The following is a 24,663-nucleotide window of genomic DNA, read 5'->3' as shown; positions in this document are numbered from 1 at the left end:
CAATGTGCAGGTTTGTTACATATGTATACATGTGCCATGTTGGTGTGCTGTACCCATTAACTTGTCATTTACATTAGGTATATCTCCTAATGCTATCCCTCCCCCCTCCTCCCACCCCACAACAGGCCCCGGTGTGTGATGTTCCCCTTCCTGTGTCCAAGTGATCTCATTGTTCAATTCCCACCTATGGGTGAGAACACACGGTGTTTGGTTTTCTGTTCTTGCGATAGTTTGCTGAGAATGATGGTTTCCAGCTGCATCCATGTCCCTACAAAGGACATGAACTCATCCTTTTTTATGGCTGCATAGTATTCAATGGTATATATGTGCCACATTTTCTTAATCCAGTCTGTCATTGATGGACATCTGGGTTGGTTCCAAGTCTTTGCTATTGTGAATAGTGCCACAATAAACATATGTGTGCATGTGTCTTTACAGCAGCATGATTTAGAATCCTTTGGGTATATACCCAGTAATGGGATGGCTGGGTCAAATGGTATTTCTAGTTCTAGATCCTTGAGGAATCGCCAAACTCTCTTCCACGATAGTTGAACTAGTTTACAGTCCCACCAACAGTGTAAAAGTGTTCCTATTTCTCCACATCCTCTCCAGCACCTGTTGTTTCCTGACTTTTTAATGATCGCCATTCTAACTGATGTGAGATGGTATCTCATTGTGGTTTTGATTTGCATTTCTCTGATGGCTAGTAATGATGAACATTTTTTCATGTGTCTGTTGGCTATATAAATGTCTTCTTTTGAGAAGTGTCTGTTCATTTCCTTTGCCCACTTTTTGATGGGCTTGTTTGTTTTTTTCTTGTATATTTGGTTGAGTTCTTTGTAGGTTCTGGATATTAGCCCTTTGTCAGATCAGTAGATTGCAAAAATTTTCTCTCATTCTGTAGGTTGTCTGTTCCCTCTGATGGTAGTTTCTTTTGCTGTGCAGAAGCTCTTTAAGTAGATCACATATGTCAATTTTGGCTTTTGTTGCCATTGTTTTTGGTGTTTTAGACATGAAGTCCTTGCGCATGCCTATGTCCTGAATGGTATTGCCTAGGTTTTCTTCTAGGGTTTTTATGGTTTTAGGTCTAACATTTAAGTCTCTAATCCATCTTGAATTAATTTTTGTGTAAGGAGTAAGGAAGGGTTCTAGTTTCAGCTTTCTACTTATGGCTAGCCAGTTTTCCCAGCACCATTTATTAAATAGGGAATCCTTTCCCCATTTCTTGTTTTTGTCAGGTTTGTCAAAGATCAGATGGCTGTAGATGTGTGGTATTATTTCTGAGGGCTCTGTTCTGTACCATTGGTCTGTATCTCTGTTTTGGTACCAGTACCATGCTGTTTTGGTTACCATAGCCTTGTAGTATAGTTTGAAGTCAGGTAGTGTGATGCCTCCCGCTTTGTTCTTTTGACTTAGGATTGTCTTGGCAATGTGGGCTCTTTTTTAGTTCCATATGAACTTTAAAGTAGTTTTTTTTTTTTTTTTTTTTCCCAATTCTGTGAAGAAAGCCATTGGTAGCTTAATGGGGATGGCACTGAATCTATAAATTACCTTGGGCAGCATGGCCATTTTCATGATATTGATTCTTCCTATCCATGAGCACGGAATATTCTTCCATTTGTTTGTGTCCTCTTTTATTTCATTGAGTAGTGGTTTGTAGTTCTCCTTGAAGAGGTCTTTCACATCCCTTGAAAGTTGGATTCCTAGGTATTTTATTCTCTTTGAAGCAATTGTGAATGGGAGTTCATTCATGATTTGGCTCTCTGTTTGTCTGTTATTAGTGTATAAGAATGCTTGTGATTTTTGCACATTGATTTTGTATCCTGAGACTTTGCTGAGGCTGCTTATCAGCTTAAGGAGATTTTGGGCTGAGATGATGGGGTTTTCTAAAATAACAATGATGTCATCTGCAAACAGGGACAATTTGACTCCTTCTTTTCCTAATTGAATACCCTTTATTTCTTTCTCTTGCCTGATTGCGCTGGCCAGAACTTCCAACACTATGTCGAATAGGAGTGGTGAGAGAGGGCATCCCTGTCTTGTGCCAGTTTTTAAGGGGAATGCTTCCAGTTTTTCCCGTTCCGTATGATATTGCTTTCCCCACTTTTTAATGGGGTTGTTTGTTTTTTGCTTGTTAATTTGCTTAAGTGCCATATAGATTCTGGATATTGGACCTTTGTCAGATGCATAGTTTGCAAATATTTTCTCTTATTCTGTATGTTGTCTCTTTATTCCGTTGATAGTTTCTTTTGCTGTGTAAGAGATCTTTAGTTTAATTAGTTCCCACTGTCAATTTTTGTTTTTGTTACAATTGCTTTGGGGTCTTCACCATGAAATCTTTGCCAGAGCCTATGTCCAGAATGGTATTTCCTAGGTTATCTTCTAGGGCTTTTATAGTTTTAGGTTTTACTTTTAAGTCTTTAATCCATCTTGAGTTGATTTTTGTGTATGGCATAAGGAAGATGTCCAGTTTCAGTCTTCTGCATATGGCTAGCTAGTCATCCCAACGCCATTTATTGAATAGGGAATCCTTTTCCCATTGCATGTTTTTGTCAACTTTGTCGAAGATCAGATGGTGGTAGGTGTGTGGCTTTATTTCTGGGCTCTCTATTCTGTTTCGTTGGTTGATGTGTCTATTTTTTACACAAATACCATGCTATCTTTATTAGTGTAGCTATGTAGTAAGTTTTGAAGTTGGATAGTAGTCACGTTTTAATTTTGTTCGTTTTCAGTACTGTGCTGGCTATTGTAGTGGATAGAACTGTGTCTTCCAAAAAAGATATTTTCAATTCCTAACCTCCTTATTTAACCTTATTTGGAACCTAACCTTATTTGGAAATAGGGTATTTTCATATCTAATCAAGTTAAGATTAAATCATACTGGGTCATGATGGTCCCTAATCCAATAACTAGAGTCCTTATAAGGGAGGGAATTTTGGACATCAGCACACAGAGAAGAGAACACCACATTAAGACAAGGGTGGAGATTGGAGTAATGCGTCTCCAAGCCAAGGAACCAAGGATTTCACAGAGTCACCAGAAGCTGGAGAAAGGCAAGGAAAGATTCTTCCCCGAAGCCTTCAGAGAAAGCATGGCCTTGCTAATACCTTGGTTTTGGACTTCTAGCCTTCAGGACTGTAAGAGAATAATCTGTTATTTTAAGCCACCCTGTTTGTGGTAATTTCTTGTAGCAGTCCTAGGGAGCTAACATAGCTATTAGGGGTCTTTTGCCTTTTCATATAGACATTAGAATTAATTTGTCATATTTACATAATAGCTTGCTGGGATTTTGATTGGAAGTGCATTGAATCTACAGGTCAAGTGCAGAATTGTCATCTTAACAATATTGAGTGTTCCAATCCATTACCATGGAATACTTATTCATTTATTTAGATCTTCTTTGGCTTCTTTCATTACAGTTTTGTGGTTTTCTGCGTATAGATTCTAAATTTGTTAGATTTATACCCATTTTATTTTCTTTTGGTGCTATTACAAATTGCATTGTGTTTTTAATTTCTAATTCCAATGTTTATTGCTGGTGTATTGGAAAGCAATTGACTTGTGTGTTAACCTTGAATCTTGCAACCCTACTATAAATTACTTGTTATTTCCAGAAGTTGTTGATTCTTTGGGATTTTCTACATAAACAATTACAGCATTTGTGAACAAAGACAGTTGTATTTCTTCCTTCTCACTATGTATACCTTTTATTTCATTTTCTTATCTTATTGCACTAGGTAGGACTCCTAGTATGATCTTAAATAGGAGTGGTGAGAAGGGATATCCCTTTCACTGGCATCTCTCTAGTGAGCCCATGCCACCATTATTATCTCTTACCTGGCCTATTGTAATAGCCTACTTACTGGTCTTCCCACTTTAGTTTTTGTTCCTGTAAAGTGTATTGTGTGTACAATAGCCAGAATTAGGTCTTAAGAATATAGACCAAATCATGTCACTTCCCAGATTAAGGCCACTCCAATGGACTGCTGTTGTACTTACGATACAATTTAATTTTTCAGCCTAAACTACAATACCTTATATAATCTGGCCCCTGCATGCCTGGGTAATATCATCTTTTAAGATTCTTTGTCTTGACCTGTAGATGCCAGCCACATGGGCCTTCTTTTTGTCCTTCAAGTACATTTCCCTTTGGGCCTTGGCACCCACTGTTCCTTCTGCCAAAAATGCTCTTTTTGTTATTGATATTTATAGCACCATTTTTTTCTGGTTATTCAGATCTGAGCTGAAGCATGACTTTCTCACAGTGGCTTCCTCAATAGAATGTTACATTTAGCCATTCTTGATCATGCTAATGTAACTTAATTTTTCTGTGTAACTTTTACTGCTACCTGACATTGTCTTCTTTACTTAAAAAAAAAAAAAAAAAAACTCAGCTCCTCCTTCCCTGCCTGTAGGCCTTCCAGCCACTGGCAAGCAGGTTCTTGAGAGTAGGACCCTTCCTCTTGGGTTTATTGCCGTGTCTCCTGCGTCTGGAGCAGCACTGGGCATGGGGTGGGTGCTGACTGGCATCTTTCTATATCTCTGTCCTTCTCTTGAATCAAATGTCCTTATTGTCTCTACTCTTCAGTCTCCTCCTCTCAATTTTCTAGACTCCACACTTTTTCCTGCGCTAGAGCCTTTGGACATGCTGTTCTCTCCGCCCAGAATTTCCCACATTCTCCCTCACCATTTTGCTTCAGAACCTTCTGTTCTTTCTTTAATGCGCAGTTGAATTGTCACTTTTCTGGAGAAACCTTCCCCAGTTTATTTTACCATCTCATTCATGATTATTTTCATAGGTTTAATTTTGCATCTACTTGTATGATTATGAGATGGTCTGTCTTCCTTACTATTTTGACAACCCAAAAGGCAGGGCCTGGGTCTGCCTGGACTCCTCCTTTATCTACTCCCCCCAGGACTCTGCCTGGTCCATGGCAAGTGCCCATGGTGCTCAGGAAATGATTGCTGGAGAAACAAGTTCACTGAAGAAGAAGTACCAGATTCTGTTGGTTCTAAGATGCATACTTTCTCAAACTAAATATTTCTGAAATAAGGATGCATCTTGCAATTGAGGCACGTTAGAGTCGATGAAAAACAGTATAAATTGTTAATAAATATGTTAAAATATTCTGTTTCACTAGTAATCAAATAAATGCAAATTAAAACAATAGTAGGGGCTGAGCACAGTGGCTCACATCTGTAATCCTAGCACTTTGAGAGGCCCAGGCGGGTGGATTCCCTGAGCTCAGGAGTTCGAGACTGGTCCAGGCAATAGGGTGAAACCCTGTCTGTACAAAAATACAAACAATTAGCTGGGCATGGCGCTATGCACCTATAGTCCCAGGTACTCAGAAGTCTGAGGCAGGAGAATTGCTTGAACCTGGGAGGCGGAGGTTGCAGTGAGCTGAGATGGTGCCACTGCACTCCAGCCTGGGCAACAGAGCAAGACTCCGTCTCCAAAAAAAAAAAAAAAAAAGCCAACAACAAAAATCCAACAACAGTAGGATGCTGTTTTTTCAGATACCAAATTGGCAATGATTTTTTTGCAAGGATTTTTATAAACAATAATAATATTGGCAAAGATGTGAGAAAATAGGTACTTTTATTTTTTTTTTTATTTTTATTTATTTATTTTTTTTTTTTTTGAGACGGAGTCTCGCTCTGTCACCCAGGCTGGAGTGCAGTGGCGGGATCTCAGCTCACTGCAAGCTCCGCCTCCCGGGTTTACACCATTCTCCTGCCTCAGCCTCCCGAGTAGCTGGGACTACAGGCGCCCGCCACCTTGCCCGGCTAATTTCTTGTATTTTTAGTAGAGACGGGGTTTCACCGGGTTAGCCAGGATGGTCTCGATCTCCTGACCTCGTGATCCGCCCGTCTCGGCCTCCCAAAGTGCTGGGATTACAGGCGTGAGCCACCGCGCCCGGCCAGAAAATAGGTACTTTTACATGATACAGGTGAGAATGTATATTGGGGCAATCTTTCTGGGGAGTAATTTGGCAATATATATCAAAGCCTTAAAAATATGAGTCTACTGTGATTTTCAATTTCTAAAAATTGTTCCAAAGAAAATAATCAGGGGTGTTGACAAAGATTTCTGTGAATAATTCTCAATTAGGTAGCATCTTATAATAGTGAAAAATTGGCCGGGCGCAGTGGCTCATGCCTGTAATCCCAGCACTTTGGGAGGCCAAGGCGGGTGGATCACTAGGTCAGGAGATCGAGACCATCCTGGCTAACATGGTGAAACCCCGTCTCTACTAAAAATATAAAAATAATTAGCCAGGTGTGGTGGTGGGTGCCAGCTACTAGGGAGGCTGAGGCAGGAGAATGGCATGAACCTGGGAGGCGGAGCTTCCAGTGAGCCAGGATCGTGCCACTGCACTCCAGCCTGGGCGACAGAGCGAGACTCCATCTCAAAAAAAAAAGTGAAAAATTGACTAATAATAATCAGTAAATGAAATAAAATCTGGTCTTAAATATGTATGCTCTCAAAGAATATTTAAGGATATGGAAAATTGTTCACATTATATTTTTGATAGATTTTAAGTTCCATGAGAGCAGAAATGATTGATTGTATTATATTTGATATATATATGCCCAATATCTAGCACATTCACATTAGGTGTAGGATGATCCCAATTTTAATTAAAAAAAAGCGTATATGTGTGTGTGTGTTTGTGTTATATGGTACACCCAAAAGATTAGAAGTCATATAGCAGCAATATCTTAACAGAGATTATCTTTGGTGCAATTATGGGTTTTTTAATTTCTTAGTTGTAGTTTTCTGTATTTTCTAAGTTTTCTATAATATACATATATTAGTTTTATAATGAGAAAAATTATGTTTGTCTTCTCAGACTCTACATTGGTGCTAAGTTAGTGAATGTGAGTGTGTGGTAGGGTAGGAGGAAGGCTTTATGAATAAGGGGTTCTTAAAGCACAGGAGATTGTTGAAATGAATATTAAATGCAGTGACGGACATCATCCATTTCAACCTGAGCCCTTGTCAGGAATCTGGAAGCAAAGTCCTCCTGAATGTGCAGAAGCCTCACCCTGGGCAGGAGCCCATCCCTGCACTGTTTGTCCAGACATCCTTGTTTGCCTGCTCCAAGCAGCTCCTCCTGACTCTGAGGCTCCCTGTCTCTTGCTTCTTCCTCTGAGTTCTCATTCCCACCCCAGGCCCCATTGCTTGAACTGCCACTTTGCACAAACATCTTGGACTCTGGCCTTCAGCATTCTCTCTCCCTTGTCTGTGTTTTAGTTTTTGCTTTTTGACTTGAAGCACCATAGCTCCAGCCTCCCTACAAAGCTGAGGGTTGTGGAATGTGATCCATGGAAAAACAGGCAGAAAGAAAGCAGGAGAATATTCAAGGCTGAGGTGACTTCAATGTGAGCAAAGGAATGGATGAAGAGCAAAGAATATATGTCAAACATATTAAATGCCATAATTTTAACAAATGAACAAATGTGGACATTTAGATACTGGAACATATGGGAAAGGAAATTCTGAAAATGAAGATTTGCAGCACCATGTATTTAATTGGGTCCTTAAGTTAAAAACTTCTGTTTTCATTTGTGTGTAAGGTATAATTACACACACACACACACACACACACACACACACACGGTATGTCTCCTTATTTTGTTCTTTTAGGATTTTCTTTCTGTTAAAGCCAGCATTTCAAGATAGTTGCAACAGAGGGCAGAATGGTGTAAGAAATTTAAATACCTTTTTCTTCTTATCTGAAAATCACCCCAAAATACAAATTAGAGCAATGTATGGATTGAGCTATAAATACTCTTTTTTGACTAGTTTTCAGCATTTATATACAAAGATTATTAGTTATTTTTCATGTCATAGTATAAACTGTTTAGTATTATATGTAAATCTTAATAGAAGCAAAGTGCTGAACCCTTGAGAGAGAACCTGAACTATGGCTAATACATTTAACTTTTATAGCAAGATTAAGATTAAGCAATGGGTACTCTTTGTTCTTTCCCAAATATACTGTGGGATTATTTACTTTTCTTTCCATTCTAGTGTTGCAATGCAGGCTTATTGAACTTACTGTCCCTGACAAATGTCGATTAATGTTCTTTATTGGGAGTTTTTTGAAGTTTATGGGCAAGACCAATGAAGCAGAAGAGTTGTTGTTGAGTGTTGAGGACATGTTAGTACAGGTAAACTGAGAGTAAATTTTAAATCCTTCAAACTTTATTCCTTTTGTGTTAGATATTATTTGTGTTTTCAGATATTATTTACCTTTGTTTATGTAAAGGTAATTTAATGCACTAGAGGAATCCATTTTGTTCACCAATAAGGAAGCTATGGTTTTAACCCATGCCCCAACTATACATTAATGACAACAAACAATAAGTAGATAGGAATCATTGTAGAATGAATGAGTACTGATAGGTGACACTTTGGAAAAAAAAAAGAAATGTTCATAAAGCAAAAATGGAAATACAGTGGTAGATTTAAATGAATTAATAAAAGACTAGCCAAAGACTTGGTAATAAGTTTCATAAAGATGTTGGGAGGCCAGGCACGGTGGCTTACGCCTGTAATCCCAGCATTTTTGGGGGCCAAGGCAGGTGGATCATGAGGTCAAGAGATCGAGACCATCCTGGCCAACATGGTGAAACCCTATCTCTACTAAAAATACAAAAATTAGCTGGTCATAGCGGCACGCGCCTGTAGTCCCAGTTACTCGGGAGGCTGAAGCAAGGAGAATCCCTTGAACCTCGGAGGTGGAGGTTACAGTGAGCAGAGATCGCTCCACTGCACTCCAGCCTGGTGACAGAGCAAGACTCCATCAAAAAAAAAAAAAAAAAAAAAGGATATTGGGTAAGGTTGATTGATGTCTCTATATTGATTTGCTTTTTCTGAACTATGAACTTTTGGCTTTGTTGACTACAGTGAAAGCATCACTCATAACATAACTCATAACATAACATAACTCATAACAACTATATGCTTATGATAACATTTAACTACTATTTTATTTAATGTAAATTTATTTTTTGGGAGGACAGGGTCTTGCTCTGTCGTCCAGGCTGGAGTGCAGTGGTGTGATCATGACTCACTGCAGCCTTAACCTTCCCGGCTTAATCAGTCATCCCACCTCAGTCTCCCAAGTAGCTGGAACCACAGGGGTGCCCTACCACGCCTGGCTAATTTTTCAATTTTTTTGTAGAGACAGGATTTTGCTATGTTGCTTAGGCTGGTCTCAAACTCCTGAACTCAAGTGATCCTCCCATCTTGGCCTTCCAAAGTGCTAGGATTACAGGTGTGAGTCACCACGCCTGAACTAACTGCTATTTTTTTTTAAAGTATTAACTTTCACTGATTTCAGTAGAATTTGTGGGTTTAGGGTAGTCTAACTCAAGACAAAGCTGTTTTTATTTTAAAACAAATACCTTTAAACTTTCATAAAACACTGCCCTCGTCGCCATCAACGTATGTCTTTCTAGAAGGAGTTCTAGCAAAGAGACTTAAAAGACTCAGCAGTGAAAGTCCTTTTATGGCAGAGACCATGTTTGTTTACCAATTTTTGTTCCTCCATGGCATATTATAGCCTGTGGGTGCTTAATAACTGTGAGAGGTGAATCCATAAATCAGTTTGAACTGGCAGGTTCCTCCATGCCCTTAGAAGGTGGCATGCAATTGTGAATAGAGCGTGGGCTGTTTTCAGACTGACCCAGATTTAAATCCCAGTTTTGCCACTTTTCTGCTTGTGTGATCTTGGTAGGAATTTTAACCTGCGCTCTGGTGGGGTCTCATTTTTGAGGATTCTGATACCTATCTCATGGGGCTGTTAACACGTTCAAGTAAGAAGGTGCATAAAGCACTTCACGTAACGTCCGGCACACAGTAAGATCTTAAATATGGTAGCTGTTTTGTTATTAATGTCTTTGTGTAATTAAGCAAGTGAGGCCTAGATGAGAAATATAAGGGACTTTGATTTAAGCTTTTAAGAGAACTTCCCACTTCAGAGTGCTCCTTCTGGAGGCATCAATCTTATGATTCTATCTTCAAAATATTTTTGCAACAGTTCTTTGGGACTAGCCACCGTGAAGACTATGAAAAGAATGTTTTTAGGCTCCAAAGGCACTTCCAAAAGAGGTTTTATGACTATTTTGGGCAATAACAACTTCTTTGAAATATGTGCCTGACATTTTTTTTTTTTCCTTGGTTTCTAACATGTTATTTTTAATACAAATCAAGTTTGGCATATTTCATTTTTATCATCACTTTGCTTTTGAAGTGGTAACTGACCCACCCTAATGCTGTGTAAATGGAGATCAAAATATTTATAGAGGCTTCATCATACCCAGCTCCAGGTATACAATAGCAAGAATCAAACGTGATTTCTACCCGCAGGCAGCTTACAGTCAATTGGGAGAAATAACTATTAATAAGACATTAGTCTAATGATTATTCAAATCAATATATAATTACAAACTGTCTTAAGAGCTAGTAAAGAATATTAATGCTGGCCGGGCGCGGTGGCTCAAGCCTGTAATCCCAGCACTTTGGGAGGCCGAGACGGGTGGATCACGAGGTCAGGAGATCGAGACCATCCTGGCTAACACGGTGAAACCCCGTCTCTACTAAAAATACAAGAAAATTAGCCGGGCGAGGTGGCGGGCGCCTGTAGTCCCAGCTACTCGGGAGGCTGAGGCAGGAGAATGGCGTGAACCCGGGGAGGCGGAGCTTGCAGTGAGCTGAGATCCGGCCACTGCACTCCAGCCTGGGGCACAGAGCAAGACTCCGTCTCAAAAAAAAAAAAAAAAAAAAAAAAAAAAAAGAATATTAATGCTATGTAAATATAGTCAAACATCACTTAACAACAGAAATCTGTTCTGAGAAATGCATTGTTATGTACCTGACATTCTTTTTGGGTGGTCATCTCTTGTTATAGCAAACTAACATTCTTGAGGGGAAAGATCTTGTTATTTGTGACATATGCATTGTGTACTTTACTGCTTTTAAAATTTCTTCAGATAAGGTCATTTTAAAATTTAATCCAGCAGTTTTCAACTAGGGGACAATTTTGGTCCCCAGGGAACATTTGGCAAGGCTGGAGACACTTTTGGTTGTCATAGCTTGGGGGAGAGTTGCTACTGGCATCCAGTGGGTAGGCCAGAGGTGCTGCTGAACATCCCGTAGAGCATAGTTCCTCACAGCACAGGGTCATCCTGCCCAAAATGCCAGATGGTGCCGGGTTGAGAAACCCTGACTTAGGTGATATGCTTATTAAAAAGTGATCTGTGGGGCTAGGTGCAGTGGCTCATGCCTGTAATCCCAGCACTTTGGGAGGCTGAGGTAGATGGATCGCTTGAGGTCAGGAGTTCAAGACCAGCCTGGCCAGGACGGTGAAACCCCATCTTTACAAAAAGCACAAAACTTAACTGAGCATGGTGGTGCGTTGGGTCATTGAATTCCCCTAAAAATAATTTACTACCCCCTAAAATTATCTTTACTTCCCCATCTCCCTTCTCCTAAGAGGTAGGGTATATAAATGTCTATATTCTGTAATTCCCCCCGTGCGTGCTAACAAATGTGTATGCAATTTCTCCTGTTAATCTGCCTTTTGTCAGTTGATTTTTTCAGCAAAACTTCAGAGGGCAAAGGGGAAGTTTTTCCTTATATCCTGAAATAAATATACTAGACCAGTAAGGGGAATTTAAATTCAAGTCTCTGTGCACAAATGTGTCAAACATAAACTTAGCTGCTCTCTGGTCACATTTGAATTCAAGCAGCGTTCACAGCTGTTCATTTGAATTCTGGATACCACCTCCTCTGAAATCTTTAACACATGCAAGACATTGTCACGTTGTTCTTTAAAATTTTTATTTCCACTGGGTGCGGTGGCTCGCGCCTGCAATCCCAGCACTTTGGGAGGCCGAGGCGGGCGGTTCACTTGAGGTCAGGAGTTCAATACCAGCCTGGCCAACCACAGTGAAACCCTGTCTCTACTAAAAATACAAAACTTAACTGGGTTTGCAATACCTCCCTATAAATCTTTCACCATAACCATTATCTTATATATATATTTAGAATTTCCTAAGAAATCATGTAAAGCATACTTTTTCAATGTCATTATGAATAAAGCTTTGTTGGGTAGGTATGTGGTATTCGTATCTATCCTAATGCTGTGTTTTCTCAGGGGTGGTTCCCTTTTCATTTTGTACAGAGCCAGTCCATGACAGACATGCTTCTCAAAGTACAGAATGCTATTGGAGAACTGTATCTTGAAACTGGAATGACTCAGGAAGGGTTCCAGTATTTCCAGAAAGCATGGTCAAGCATGCTGCATCTTTCGCTTAGTGACTTAGAAGACAGCCAGGACTTGGTGAAGCAGAAAGGTACGGTGGACACATGCAGAGGGAACAGCCTCTCATGTGTCACAGAGTCAGTCTCCTCCTGGGCTATTCCTATCTGTGAGAAAAAGGAAATGGATGTGTGTGTTTTGTTTACTTAGTGTTTTTGTATTGTTTTGTTTTGTTTTGTTTTTGAGACAGAGTCTCGCTCTGTCACCCAGGCTGGAGTGCAGTGGTGCGATCTTGGCTCACCGCAACCTCTGCCTTCTGGGTTCAAGAGGTTCTCCTGCCTCAGCCTCCCGAGAAGCTGGGATTACCGGCACCCACCACTATGCCTGGCTAATTTTTGTACTTTTAGTATAGATGTGGCCAGGCTGGTTTCGAACTCCTGTCTTCAGGTGATCTGCCCGCCTTGGCCTCCCAAAGTGCTTTGATTACAGGCGTGAGCCACGGTGCCCAGCCTACTTGGTGTTTTTGGAGGGCTGGTGGGTACGTGAGGATTGAACATAAAGTGTTCCTGATTCTGAGGGACCACCCTATTAGAATGTCATTGTTAGGGTGAGCTTCAGAGAAGGAAGCTTCAAGCAGTAAGGTGGGGTCATCATGGTTCAACTCTGAAACCAGCTTTTCTGGGTTTAAACCCCATTTCTTCACTTATTAGCTCTCTGTGCCTTTAGAGACATTACTTAAACTTTCTGGGTCACAGTTTTTGTATTTATAAGGAAGGGATAAAAATAGCATCCACATTGCATATTGTTGTGACTAAAAGCGTTAGGAGGCTGGAAAGCACACAGAATGGTGCCCGGCACATAAGTAGGTACTAATTGATGAGTGGCAGCCAATGTTTTATTCTCCAGTATTTGATGCCTGAGGCTACTCTGTTATCACTGACATAGCAGAGACAAAGAATCTTTAGTGGATTAAGCTATTAAGCAATTTTGACTCACCCATTTACAGTCAGACTAGAGGTCTCTAGATGTGTGTCATACTTACATGGCTGTATCAATTAGCTTTTGTTGCATAACAAACCATCCCAAAACTCTGTGGCTTAAAACAATGTTTATATCCGCCATGAGCCTGTAGGTCAGCTGGGGGATTCCACTGGTCCAGGTGGGCTCAACAGATTTGGGCTTGGCCCAGGCAAGCGTCTGAGGTCAGCTGGCAGGGCTGATGGGGCTGGCTGGTTGAACCTTACTTATTGTCTGGTGGTTGTCTGGCTGGGATGACAGGGGTGGCTGGACCATGTGTTCCTCATCCTCCAGGAGGACAGCCTGGTTCTCTTCACTTGGCAGCTCACAGGATTCCAAAAGGGAGAGCAGAAGCCTAGACTTAGGCTCAGAACTGGTACAATGCCTCTTTCCACCTCATTCAGTTGGCCAAAGCAAGTCACCAGGCTGTGTCCACCTCTTGATAGGAGGAAGTACAGAGTAGCATAGCATGGCAAAAGGTAGTTGGGTAAACACTAGTGTAGAGAATTGCAGCTGTTTCTGAAATCTGCCCCATGGCTAGAAGATCAGAGGTCCCTTGGGCAATTCTGCCCCATGGCTAGAAGATCAGAGGTCCCTTGGGCAATTCTGCCCCATGGCTAGAAGATCAGAGGTCACCTCGGGCAAGCTACTTACCCTCTCTAAGGTTCTCATCTGCAAGTTCACTTTTGTAGCCATAGTTATCGTTTGTTGAGTGTTTACTGTGTACTTTATGCTGATGATCTCTTTTATCCTCAAACATACCTCATAGAGCATGTATAGCTGAATGTCAGAGAGATTAAATAACTTAAACTACATCAGCTCCTGCAGCTATCAGTCTGAAGCTAGGCTGTCTGGTCCAAGCTAGACCCCAGAGCACGTCTGGGCAACTCCTTGTTGGACAGAATTTCTTCTAGACATTTATGAAGCTCTAATCCTTGATATATAGAGTCTAGCTTCCAAGTTGTTGTCCTAATGCAGGCAAGCCTGGTCACAGGTATGCTGGGACCTTAGTGGCAATCAGGGCCACTTATGTGGGAGCTGGGCCTGGCCCTCCAGAGGCAGCTGAAGAGTCCAGAATGCAGAGTTCCAAGGGGTCAGGCCACCATGGCTTGGTATATACAAGTGTTAATTTTCCAAGGAGACCAAATGAGCAGGGGTAGAGTCGCGGGGGCCTGGTAAAATGGGATGCTAGGAAGTATTGGTGTCATTTGTGGCAGCTTTGATAGAATCAAACTGTAGTTCTGGTCCCCTGACAAGGGTTAGGTGTGGGCTTATGGGTTGAGCAAGCAGATGAAGAGGTGGGAGTGAGGATTCCACCCTGACCAGTATTCATGCACTCAAGAGTTGTTTACCGATTGCCTGCATGCACCAGGTACTATGCTGAGTCCAGAAAAGTGGTCTAGGCAGGAACACCAACTCTACCCTCTAAAGGAGGTACTACAGAAAATAAAGTGAGCCAACCCATGAAATGATTGCAAGCTGTCATAAATGCAAACAAGAAATAGAGCTAGAGCATTGGTGTGTGTGTGTGTGTGTGTGTGTTGGTGGGGGGAATATTTATGAAAGGCAGATCAAGATGCCTTTTTGGGGAGGGGACAGTGAAGCTGAGACGCAGTGGACTATCGGAGCCACATGTGGTGAGGGAGGGGGCAGTCTTGGTAGAGGGAAGAACATGAGATGGGGGAGGGCTGGGCCTGTCCTAGAAGTGGAAGGAAGCCTCAGTGTGCAAAGAGCAGGAGGCAGCTGGACCCTGATTGTGCAGGGCCTTGGGCTTTGGGCCTTGGGCCTTGGGCAGGCATTTAGATTTTGTTCTAAGTGCAAAGGGAAGCCATTGCAGGGACTTAGGGTGGTGATGACATCTCTGATTTCTATCTTGAGATCACTTTTGCTGCTGCATGGAGAATGGATTACATGTTGGGTAAGAGTGGACACAGAGAGACCAGTTACGTGACTGTCCTGCCCTGGTGTCCAAGTGCAAGGCATGAGGCCCTGGGTGGGGGAAGACAGAGAAGCCTACAGTGGGCACTGGGCAATGAATTAGGCACTACTGATGATGGCGAGAGATGCTACTTGATAGCTTAATGCTAATCCTTCTTAATGAAGCCTGAATTCCACAGCACAAGGAGTTAAATCTGCTCTTCTGTGCTGCCAGCAATGCTCTAATAACACCTTCTTGGAACATTATTCTATGAGTCTGCTAGAGCTGCCATAACAATCAGAGGACCACAGCCTGGGTGGCATAAACAATAGCAACTTACTTCTCAAAGTTCTGCAGGCTAGAAGTCCAAGGTCAAGGTGTCAGCAGGGTTTTGTTTTGTTTTGTTTTTCTCCTGATACCTCTCTCTTTGGCTTGCAGATGACTGCCTTCTCCCTGTGTCCTCATACGACTTTTTCTTGGCATGTGTGTGTGTGTGTGTGTGTGTGTGTCCATCCTTGCCTCCTTTTCTTCTAAGGACACCCATCATATTGGATTAGGGCCCACCCTAATGACCTCGTTTTAACTTACTTCTTTAAGGATCTAATTTGCAAATACTATCGCATTCTGAGATACTGGGGGTTAGGACTTCAACATACAAATTTTGAGGGAACTCAACTGAGCCCAAACAATTATTTCTTTTTCTCTTCCCATAACAAAGTATGGCTTAAAAACCACTTTCTACTTTTTAGGAGTCTGTATTATTGTCAAAATATTTAACTCTCAATAAAGGAACAAAATTATGGGGCCTTTGCAGAGAGTGCATTCCCAAGGGTGTGCATATCTAGGTACAACGCAGTATTTATTAATTGGGTTTGTGAGACTCATTCGTGTGCTTCTTGTTATAAGGCTGTGTAGTTCTATTGTGTCTTGTTGCAGGGCTGTACTGGCTGCCTTTTGTAGGGCTCAGTTACCTTGGTGATAACTGGCTTCATTGTATCCATATTTTCACTCTATTTCTGATCTGTTCATTTGCAAACAAACTCAGAATTTGGTTTCAATCTATTGTCTTGGCTCCTTGGCTCTAAAACTGCTGTGCATACACAAACATGTTGCATGAAAACCAATGTCCATGCAGTATATGTCAGTAGTGGATTTATTAAGAAAAACCTGCCTATTGCCACTGATGAAATGATATTAAATGCCATGCCTATTGACATCTTAATTCTTTTGTGGGAAAAAAAAAACCCTTAAGCATCATATTCTTTGCCAATTTATTCCCTGCAGTCAGAGTTTTGAACAACCTGGCAAAGTCAGCATCTGAAGAATACTTGAAAGAAAACCACATTTTGGAATATGCAACTGAAATTTCCAACTTACTGGATAACAATCCCCGTAATCAAGCTACCATGAAATACATCGAAGGTGTTCTAATGTAAACATGTATTAAAATTTTTTTTTTGTTTTTTGCACTAGCTTTTATTCTTACAATTAAGATACTTAACCTACACCTGTTCATCCATTTCCTGACTAACTGATTTAGTTAAGAAATGCTGATGGTTAACGTTTTTATTCTCTTGCTTAGTGGTTCTCAGCCAGGGGCAATTTTGGGCCCCTCCCCACCCAGGGGACTTTTGGCAATGCCTGAAGACATTTTTGTTGTCATGTCTTGGGTGATTGTTATTGGCATCCAGTATGTAGGGGCCAGGGATGCTGCTAAACATCACACAATGCACAGGATAGCCCCCTACAACAAAGATTTATCCAGCCTAAATGTCAGCAGTCCTGAGGGTGAAAATAGTGCTCTAGTTTTTAAATTTTTTTTTAAGAGTCAGGGATCTTGCTCTGTCGCCCAGACTGGTATGCAGTGGTGCAATCATAGCTCACTGAAAGGGGATCAAGCGATCCTCTTGCCTTAGCCTGCCCAGTAGCTGGGACTACAGGTATGCACTACCATGCCTGGCTTACTTATTTATTTATTATTTTTTTAGAGATGGGGTCTTGCTATGTTACCCAGGCTGATCTTGAACTCCTGGCCTCAAGCAATCCTCCTGCATCAGCCTCCTGAGTAACTGGATTACAGGCAACAGCCACCATGCCCAGCTCTCTAGTTTTTTAAAAAAGATGTACAAATTTTGGCCGGGCGCAGTGGCTCACGTCTGTAATCCCAGCACTTTGGGAGGCTGAGGCGGGTGGATCACAAGGTCAGGAGATCGAGACCATCCTGGCTAAAACGGTGAAACCCCGTCTCTACTAAAAATACAAAAAATTAGCCGGGCGCGGAGGCGGGCGCCTGTGGTCCCAGCTACTCGGGAGGCTGAGGCAGGAGAATGGCGTCGGCCCCGGAGGCGGAGCTTGCAGTGAGCCGAGATCGCGCCACTGCACTCCAGCCTGGGCGACAGATCGAGACTCCGTCTCAAAAAAAAAAAAAAAAAAAAAAAAAAAAAGATGTACAAATTTCTTATAAATCACTTTGAAGTTCTTGCATCTCTACTATTATAAATTGCTCTTTTTTATATTTTCCAGGACAGATTTTTTATATAAAATCCAAGATGTTTATGAGAATTATGATTGACTGCACAATGAATGTAACCAACATGCCCAGTAAAAAACACACATGTGTTTTATTTTCAGGTTCGTTGCTGGAAATACCTCTCTTGCAAAAATGAAACTTCAAGAGTGCTTAAATATCAGGAAAAGCTTGTTTGGCAAGAAAAACATGCTGGTTGGAGAAGTTATGGAATTTTTAGCAGATTTGCTATTTTTTCCCCAGAGAGATAGTAAAAAGTAAGTTTTTATGAAATGTTTCAAGAAGTGTGTCTCCCTGTCTCACCGCCAAAAGTGCCCCCACCAGTGGCAGGGAGGTCTGGGGTTACCCCTCAGGGGTGACTCTGGTAATACTACTTTGGCTCAAGCCCTGCTCAGAAGCCTGGGGATTCACCCCATCATAATGTATTCAAAAGGAGCTGTTGGACTGGATATGGTGGCTCACACCTGTTAATCCCAGCACTTTGGGAGGCTGAGGCAGGCGGATCACTTGAGGTCAGGAGTTGGAGACCAGCCTGGCCAACATGGTGAAATCCCATCTCTACTAAAAATACAAAAATTAGCTGGACATGGTGGTACGCGCCTGTCGTCCCAGCTACTTGGGAGGCTGAGGCAGGAGAATTACTTGAACCTGGGAGGTGGAGTTGCAGTGAGCTGAGATCGTGCCACTGTACTCCAGCCTGGGCGACACGGCAAGACTCCTGTTTCGAAAAAAAAAAAGGAGCTCTTGGCTCACAAGCAGTGTGGAGGTTCTGGCAGTAGAGAAAGGACATAGGAGTGCAATGTGGTTGTAAGTGGTTCCCAGTGCCACTCACAGGCCTTGTGAGGAAGATGCTCTTACTTCTGGGTCTCCACGCAGCCCTCAGCCATGGCCATTGTCTACGGTACAACACCGTCCTGCCCTCTCTTCCGCAAGACCTAGGCCAGAGCCTCCAATGCCTCAGGTCATGTTCACCAGCTTCCCCTCCTTACTCAGGGAGTCCTCTTGTTCTCCTGTGATGTGCGGGGTTCCCCTCAGTGCCTCACACTTGTAGGTGCCACCCTCCAGACCGACTGAGTGTGAGCATCTGCCAGGGCTGACCGCTACTTTTCTTGGCAGGTCTGCTATGAGAGAAGGTTCTTTGTGAACTCACAGAGAGCCACGTACACACTTGCTTCCATAGCCGATTTAACTGCCTGGATGGTCAGGGATGCGCTAGGCTACATTATGAAGTTGTGAAGTTTTGTTTTGGTAGCCCCTCTTTCCTCCTCTCCCTGAGTTCGTTTCCTGGGCTCTAAGTTTGTCTCAGACTGAGTGCATCAGCCCCACCAGGGCCCAGGGCTTCAGCTGCTGTTCCATAAGGTGAGGGTTCTCTGTTCCCTGGCTTGCTTTTCTATTTCCATTTTCCATGTTCCTCCATGTCATTTTCCTCCCACCCGACAGGTGACCTCTTGCTGCTTTTGCTTCCAGAAAGAATAGGATATTGATCGTCTCTTAATACTTGAGTGCAAATCAGTATTAACCCTTTCTAAAAGGCATTTAAAGGGTAACTACCTTTTAAAGAGTAGCCCAATTAAGGGAGGACCTAAGGGTACAATAGTGGGTGCTATATAGTGGTGGTGAGATGGTGGGCTCTGGAGTCCGATTGCCTGAGTTCACCTTTTATTTCTGCCACTTAGTAACAGTGACAAGTTACTGTTAAGGTCAAGCACTTAACATCTTGGTATCTCATTCATTTCCTCCTTGGTAAAATGAAGGGAGTAACAGTATCTTCCTGGCAAGATCTTTGTGAGGATTAAGAGATCCTATATGTAAAGAGCTTAGCAGAAAACCTGGCACACACTAAAAGAGTCTGATAAATTGAGTCATTCGTATTTTATTATTTTGCTCCCCAGCAAGTGTTTTTTGAGGCACTTGACACCACATACGCCGCCTCTTACTCATATTGAGACCAGCACTGTGAGCAGAGAACAGGACTTTCTTTACAGAAGCAGAAAGCTTGACTGTAGAACTGTTGCCTCGTAAAAGAAAAATCTAAACACGTAGCATACTGACTGAGTCATCTCTCCTGCCTGGCTGCCCCACCCCAAATCACGAGACACTGAGGACTGCTGGACTATTCCGCATGGCCACACACAGATGGCTTGATGACCATACATGGATGGCTTCCTCCAGGCCTCACTGTCAACGGCCAGCCTTCGGAAACAATGGAGAAGCCGGCCGTCTCTTTGTTGAAGGTTATCCTTAGGTGACTGTGTCTTTCGTGTTGGTTCAAACCAGGAGACATTTTGTTACATAACTTGACTCACCTCTCAAGCATGTAAGGACCAGGGGCCCTCGAGACAGCACTCAAGCACCACAGAAATGATCCATGGGATCCTGAGGGCCTTGTAGAAGGGGTCTGGGTAGAGTTGGACAAATGAGGTCAAATTAAAAAATTAAAGTTAAGAAAGCAGATGAGAGAAGAGTGAACAAAATGTTTTAAGAGGAGCAGTGACAGATTCTTAGTGAAATGATTGTCATCTACTTTCCCCCAACCATTTGCCCATCCATCTGTAATTATCCTTCAGTCAGCATCCTCGGCACAGTCACCTTATGGAATGGCAGCTGAAGCCCTGGGCCCTGGTGGGGCGAATGCCCTCAGTCTGAGACGAGCATAGAGCCCAGGCACTTCTTCCCTTACCCAGCTTACCCATTTTGTCTCCTCTTATGAAAGTCATCAGAAACAACCCCAAAGTGTCCTCTGCACTTTTGACCTTGTTGGCCTTCTCCTCCAAGCATTTGACAGAGTTGAAACTACTTTCCTGGGTGATCAAGCTGGCTCAGCTTCTTTTGTGGGTTCCTTTTCTCCCCCTGCCGCTTGCCCAAACATCAGCATCCTCTTGAGTTTGGTTCCTGGGCTCCGTGCTAGTCTCAGAGGGAGCACATCAGCCCCACCAGGGCTCAGGCCTTCAGCTGCTGTTCCGTAAGGTGAGCGCCTTTTGTCTCCATCTTCTCAGGCATCCTTCAGCAGCAGCAGCCATGTGCTTCCATCTGTTTACCGGACATCTTTACTTGGGTGTTCCACTGGTACTCCAGAGTCAATGTGCTCAAGATTGGACACATCCACCCCTCACCCCCTGACGGAATTCTCCTTCTCCCACTTCACTTGGTGCAGACACCATGGCATCATCTTAATGATCCATCTTAGCAACGTTTATCATCAGTCACTGTGCTGACACATTACACTCATTTTCTTGTTTAATCCCCATAACAACTCTGTTATCTGATTTTTTTTTTTTTTTTCCAGACAGGATCTTTCTCTCTCACCCAGGTGGGAGTGTGGTGGTGTGATCATAGCTCACTGCAGCCTTGAACTCCTGGCCTCAAGTGATCTTCCCGCCTTGGCCTTCCAAAGTGTTGGGATTACAGGCATGAAGTACTGTGCCCGGCCTATTATCCCCATTTTGAACATGAGGAAGTTGAGGCTTAGGAGGCTGAGATGCTTGCTACCCAGCTCTTAGGTGTCAGGGCCAGGGTTAGCACCTGGGAAGTCTGATTGAAGAGGCCCTGAACCTGACCACTGTGGCCCACCGCCACATCTGCCTGACTTTAGAGCTTGAGCTCTTAATCACGTGACTCTCTGCACACACAACAGCCCCCCAGCACCCCCGGCATCAGCACCACTGCATCCAGTGCAACACCACACCCTAGCAAACCTCCCCTTGCACCTGTGGCCACTGTGTCAGCTCAGACCTTCGTCGATCTTCCTCTGGCCTAACTGGTCTCCCTGTCTGTGGCCTCACCTGTTTCAGTTTGTCCTCCACACTTCTGCCCGGGCAGATTCTAAAATGTACATTTGATCATATCAGGCTCTTAATGAAAACTCTTCACTGTTAAAGTCAAAATCCTTAGGTTTGCACTCAAGGTCCTTTGTGGGTGGACTCCTGCTTCGCTCTCCAGTCTCTCCTCCTACCTCAAAGAAATTCTCAGAGGGCAAGAGTTAGTCATACTCATCTTTGCTCCCCAGTCCTAACACCAGCATTCAGTAAATGTTTGTTGAATGAATGAATGAATGCGTGCCAGCCTTCTTTGATGCAAACTTTAATTAAATTTCTCTTTTCTAGATCCCAAAGGAAGCAAGTACTTAAATATTATAAACAAGTGATAAAAATAAAGGAAAATGCAGAAACTCTGGCTAAGTCCTCACTCCTCAGGAAGCAGCTGAACATCAGCCTCAGTGATACGTTGTGTAAATTAGGTAATCGTGCCCATCTATTTGTTATAAGCAGGTGACTTTTCCCTTTGTTTCACCTGCATACTTTGCTTATTTTTAAAAAGGCTCCATTTTTGAACCAAGCAACTCCTGTTTCACAAACTTTAAACTATTTTTTGCTACCTACTTACGTTCTCCTAGTAGGAAAGATATCTCTTAAAATCGTTTCCATCCCATTTTTCACTCTTTTGTAGGCTGAGCTCCCTTGCTTGACCACACCCCTCCCCCCGCCCCCGTCAGTGTAGGTTCCCACCTTTCTTCCACTTCTGTCCTAAGACATTGTCTCTACTGTATATGAATAGCTTTCCATACCTTTTCATCTGTGATGCTAAAGTAACATGTGACCAGAAATAATGACATGGCTTTTCACAAGGGCCCACCCTTGATTTTAGCTGTAAGACATAGGTCTCGGCTGTGCGCAGTGGCTCATGCCTATAATCGCAGCACTTTGGGAGGCCGAGGCGAGAAAGTCACTTGAGGCCAGGAGTTTGAGACCATCCTGGCCAACATGGTGAAACCCTGTTTCTACTAAAAACACAAAAATTAGCCAGGCATGGTGGCACACACCTGTAGTCCCAGCTACTCAGGAGGCTGAGCCAGGAGAATTGCTTGAACTGGGAGGCGGAGGTTGTGGTGAGCCAAGATTGCACCACTGCACTCCAGCCTGGGCAACAGAGCGAGACTCCATCTCAAAAAAACAAAACACTATCGGGGTCCTGACGTCTCATTGCCACAGGGCATTATCTGTACTTCAACCAAAACAAGTAATTTTCAACCAGGGATGATCTTGCCCCCAAGGATGAAAGTCTGGAGAAATTCTTGATTGTCATGACTGGAACTCGGGGGCAGGTTGGGAGATGGGAGTGCTACTGTCATTTAGTGGGTGGAGGCCTGGGATGTGGCTGAACATTTTACAATGCCCAGGAAAGCCCCTCACAACAAAAAATTATCCACCCTCAAATGTCAGTGCTGAGGTTGAGAAACCCTGACCTAAACCAGCTACTTTTCCCAGCATGTGTGCTTACCATCTGTTTTACAAGAAAACGTGATTGCTTTCAGGGTAGTCACTTGCTGAGGAGGAAAAAAGCTTTAAATGCCTGATATCTGTAGGAAAGAATATTTTCAATGTGCAGATTTGGGAATATGTGTGTGCATTTTTTTTTTTCACTAAATGTTTCTAGGCTGAAGCAGTTTTACAAACAGAAAATACAGATACGAATTTAGAGAAAGTTTATGGACAAAGAACTAGTATGTTTAATCTGATTGTTTCATATAATATTCTGTTATGTAACAGCTTTTGTGTCTGGTCTGTGATGGAGGGATAATATATTCATTTACTTTCAGATATGAAGGCATCTTTAATAGCAGCAATTGCGGTGTTTTTTTTTGTGACTTGTTAAATAAGTCTACATTTCAATTTTGCAGTCAATACTCAAGGTGGTTATGACCAAGTATTTTTATGTGAGGAGTCATCTCTTGCCGTCATTATCTCCTGCTGTTGATTGAAGTTGATTCCTTTAATATAAGGTCCACTTCTGGCCCACAGGAACATTGTAGATGGTTAATCCAACTGCTAATGTGAGATTTGTATGCTGTGGTTTCAGTCGGTGATGGTGAGAGCAAATCAATAACTTCGGTATACAAAGGCAAGAGTGGAGGGAGGGAAAGTAGTCTGTTTATGAAGACCTCTGAACCAGCTGTCCTTCAACATGTAACAAGTATTTTTAGTTTTCCTACCTTTAGTGGAAATTTTCTATCTAAATGGAAATGTGCCTGAGTGGACTCCATAAAATAAGAAGTAAGCCAGAGCTGCAAATTGTTGGGACTCCTCACCATTAATCATTTTTAAAGATATCTTAGGCCCTCTGCAGTAAAGTGTTACCAAACATTAGTCCTCAAAGCAGTTCACTTTGAGGTCAACAGCTATGTATGTTTCATGGGAGTTGGATTATATTATACTATGTATAATATAATATGCATGTATAATTATGCATACTATGGTATACATATAATTACACTGCATTTATTCAGCAAGCCTTTAAGTACTTTATACGTTGTAATGCATATCAGGATGATATGGTGGTATTATCTTACCCAACTAGATTGTTGATCTGGGGTGGTTTGGGAGAATAATTTACCCTATAAAGAAAAACAATTCAACTGGGTGTGCTGGCTCGTGCCTGTAATCCCAGCACTTTGGGAGGCCTAGGTGGGAGAACTGCTTGAGCCCAGGAGTTGAGACCAGCCTCTGAGCAACATGGCAAATCCCCATCCCTGCAACAAATACAAAACATACAAATCCCCATCCCTGCAACAAATACAAAACTACAGGTGGCTCGCACCTGTAGTCCCAGCTACTCGGAAGGCTAAGATGGGAGGATCACTTGAGCTAGGGAGGTCAAGGCTGCAGTGAGCCAAGATCCTGCTATTGCACTCCAGCCTGAGTGACAGAGTGAGATCCTGTTTCAAAAAAAAAAAAAAAAAAAAAAGAAAAAAGAAAAACAATCCGTACCCCCGACCTCCAACCACCCACTTGATGTACACAGCATGAAGCCATCCACATGAAGGCAACTGAAATGATTGCTTGCATCTGCCTTTGTGACTTTGGACTGTGGCTCCTATATGAAGCTACTGTTAATATTTGCTTCCTTTGTCTGTAGCTTGTCTCCAT

General features: G+C 42.5%; 2 protein-coding genes across 3 annotated transcripts in view; one reads left to right on the top strand and one right to left on the bottom strand.

Annotated features, from left to right (window-relative positions):
- Positions 1-24,663, bottom strand: part of HSP90B1 (heat shock protein 90 beta family member 1) — a 188,839-nt gene that overhangs the window by 67,918 nt on the left and 96,258 nt on the right. The window lies entirely within an intron of this gene.
- The window catches only part of LOC126930894 (putative tetratricopeptide repeat protein 41), a 73,427-nt gene that overhangs the window by 37,865 nt on the left and 10,899 nt on the right, over positions 1-24,663 (top strand). The window contains exons 9-13 of one of the 2 annotated variants that reach the window (XM_050748451.1): positions 8,042-8,181; positions 12,201-12,372; positions 16,498-16,645; positions 17,845-17,997; positions 21,844-21,977. In XM_050748451.1, the coding sequence (XP_050604408.1) occupies positions 8,042-8,181; positions 12,201-12,372; positions 16,498-16,645; positions 17,845-17,997; positions 21,844-21,977 (747 nt within the window). Of the gene's footprint in view, positions 1-8,041; positions 8,182-12,200; positions 12,373-16,497; positions 16,646-17,844; positions 17,998-21,843; positions 21,978-24,663 lie in introns of those variants that run through there. The other variant, XM_050748453.1, reaches the window with a different exon arrangement.

Source organism: Macaca thibetana, chromosome 11, assembly GCF_024542745.1.
Source record: "Macaca thibetana thibetana isolate TM-01 chromosome 11, ASM2454274v1, whole genome shotgun sequence".
Taxonomy (NCBI): Eukaryota; Metazoa; Chordata; class Mammalia; order Primates; family Cercopithecidae; genus Macaca; species Macaca thibetana.
This window is presented reverse-complemented; position numbering and strand designations above follow the sequence as displayed.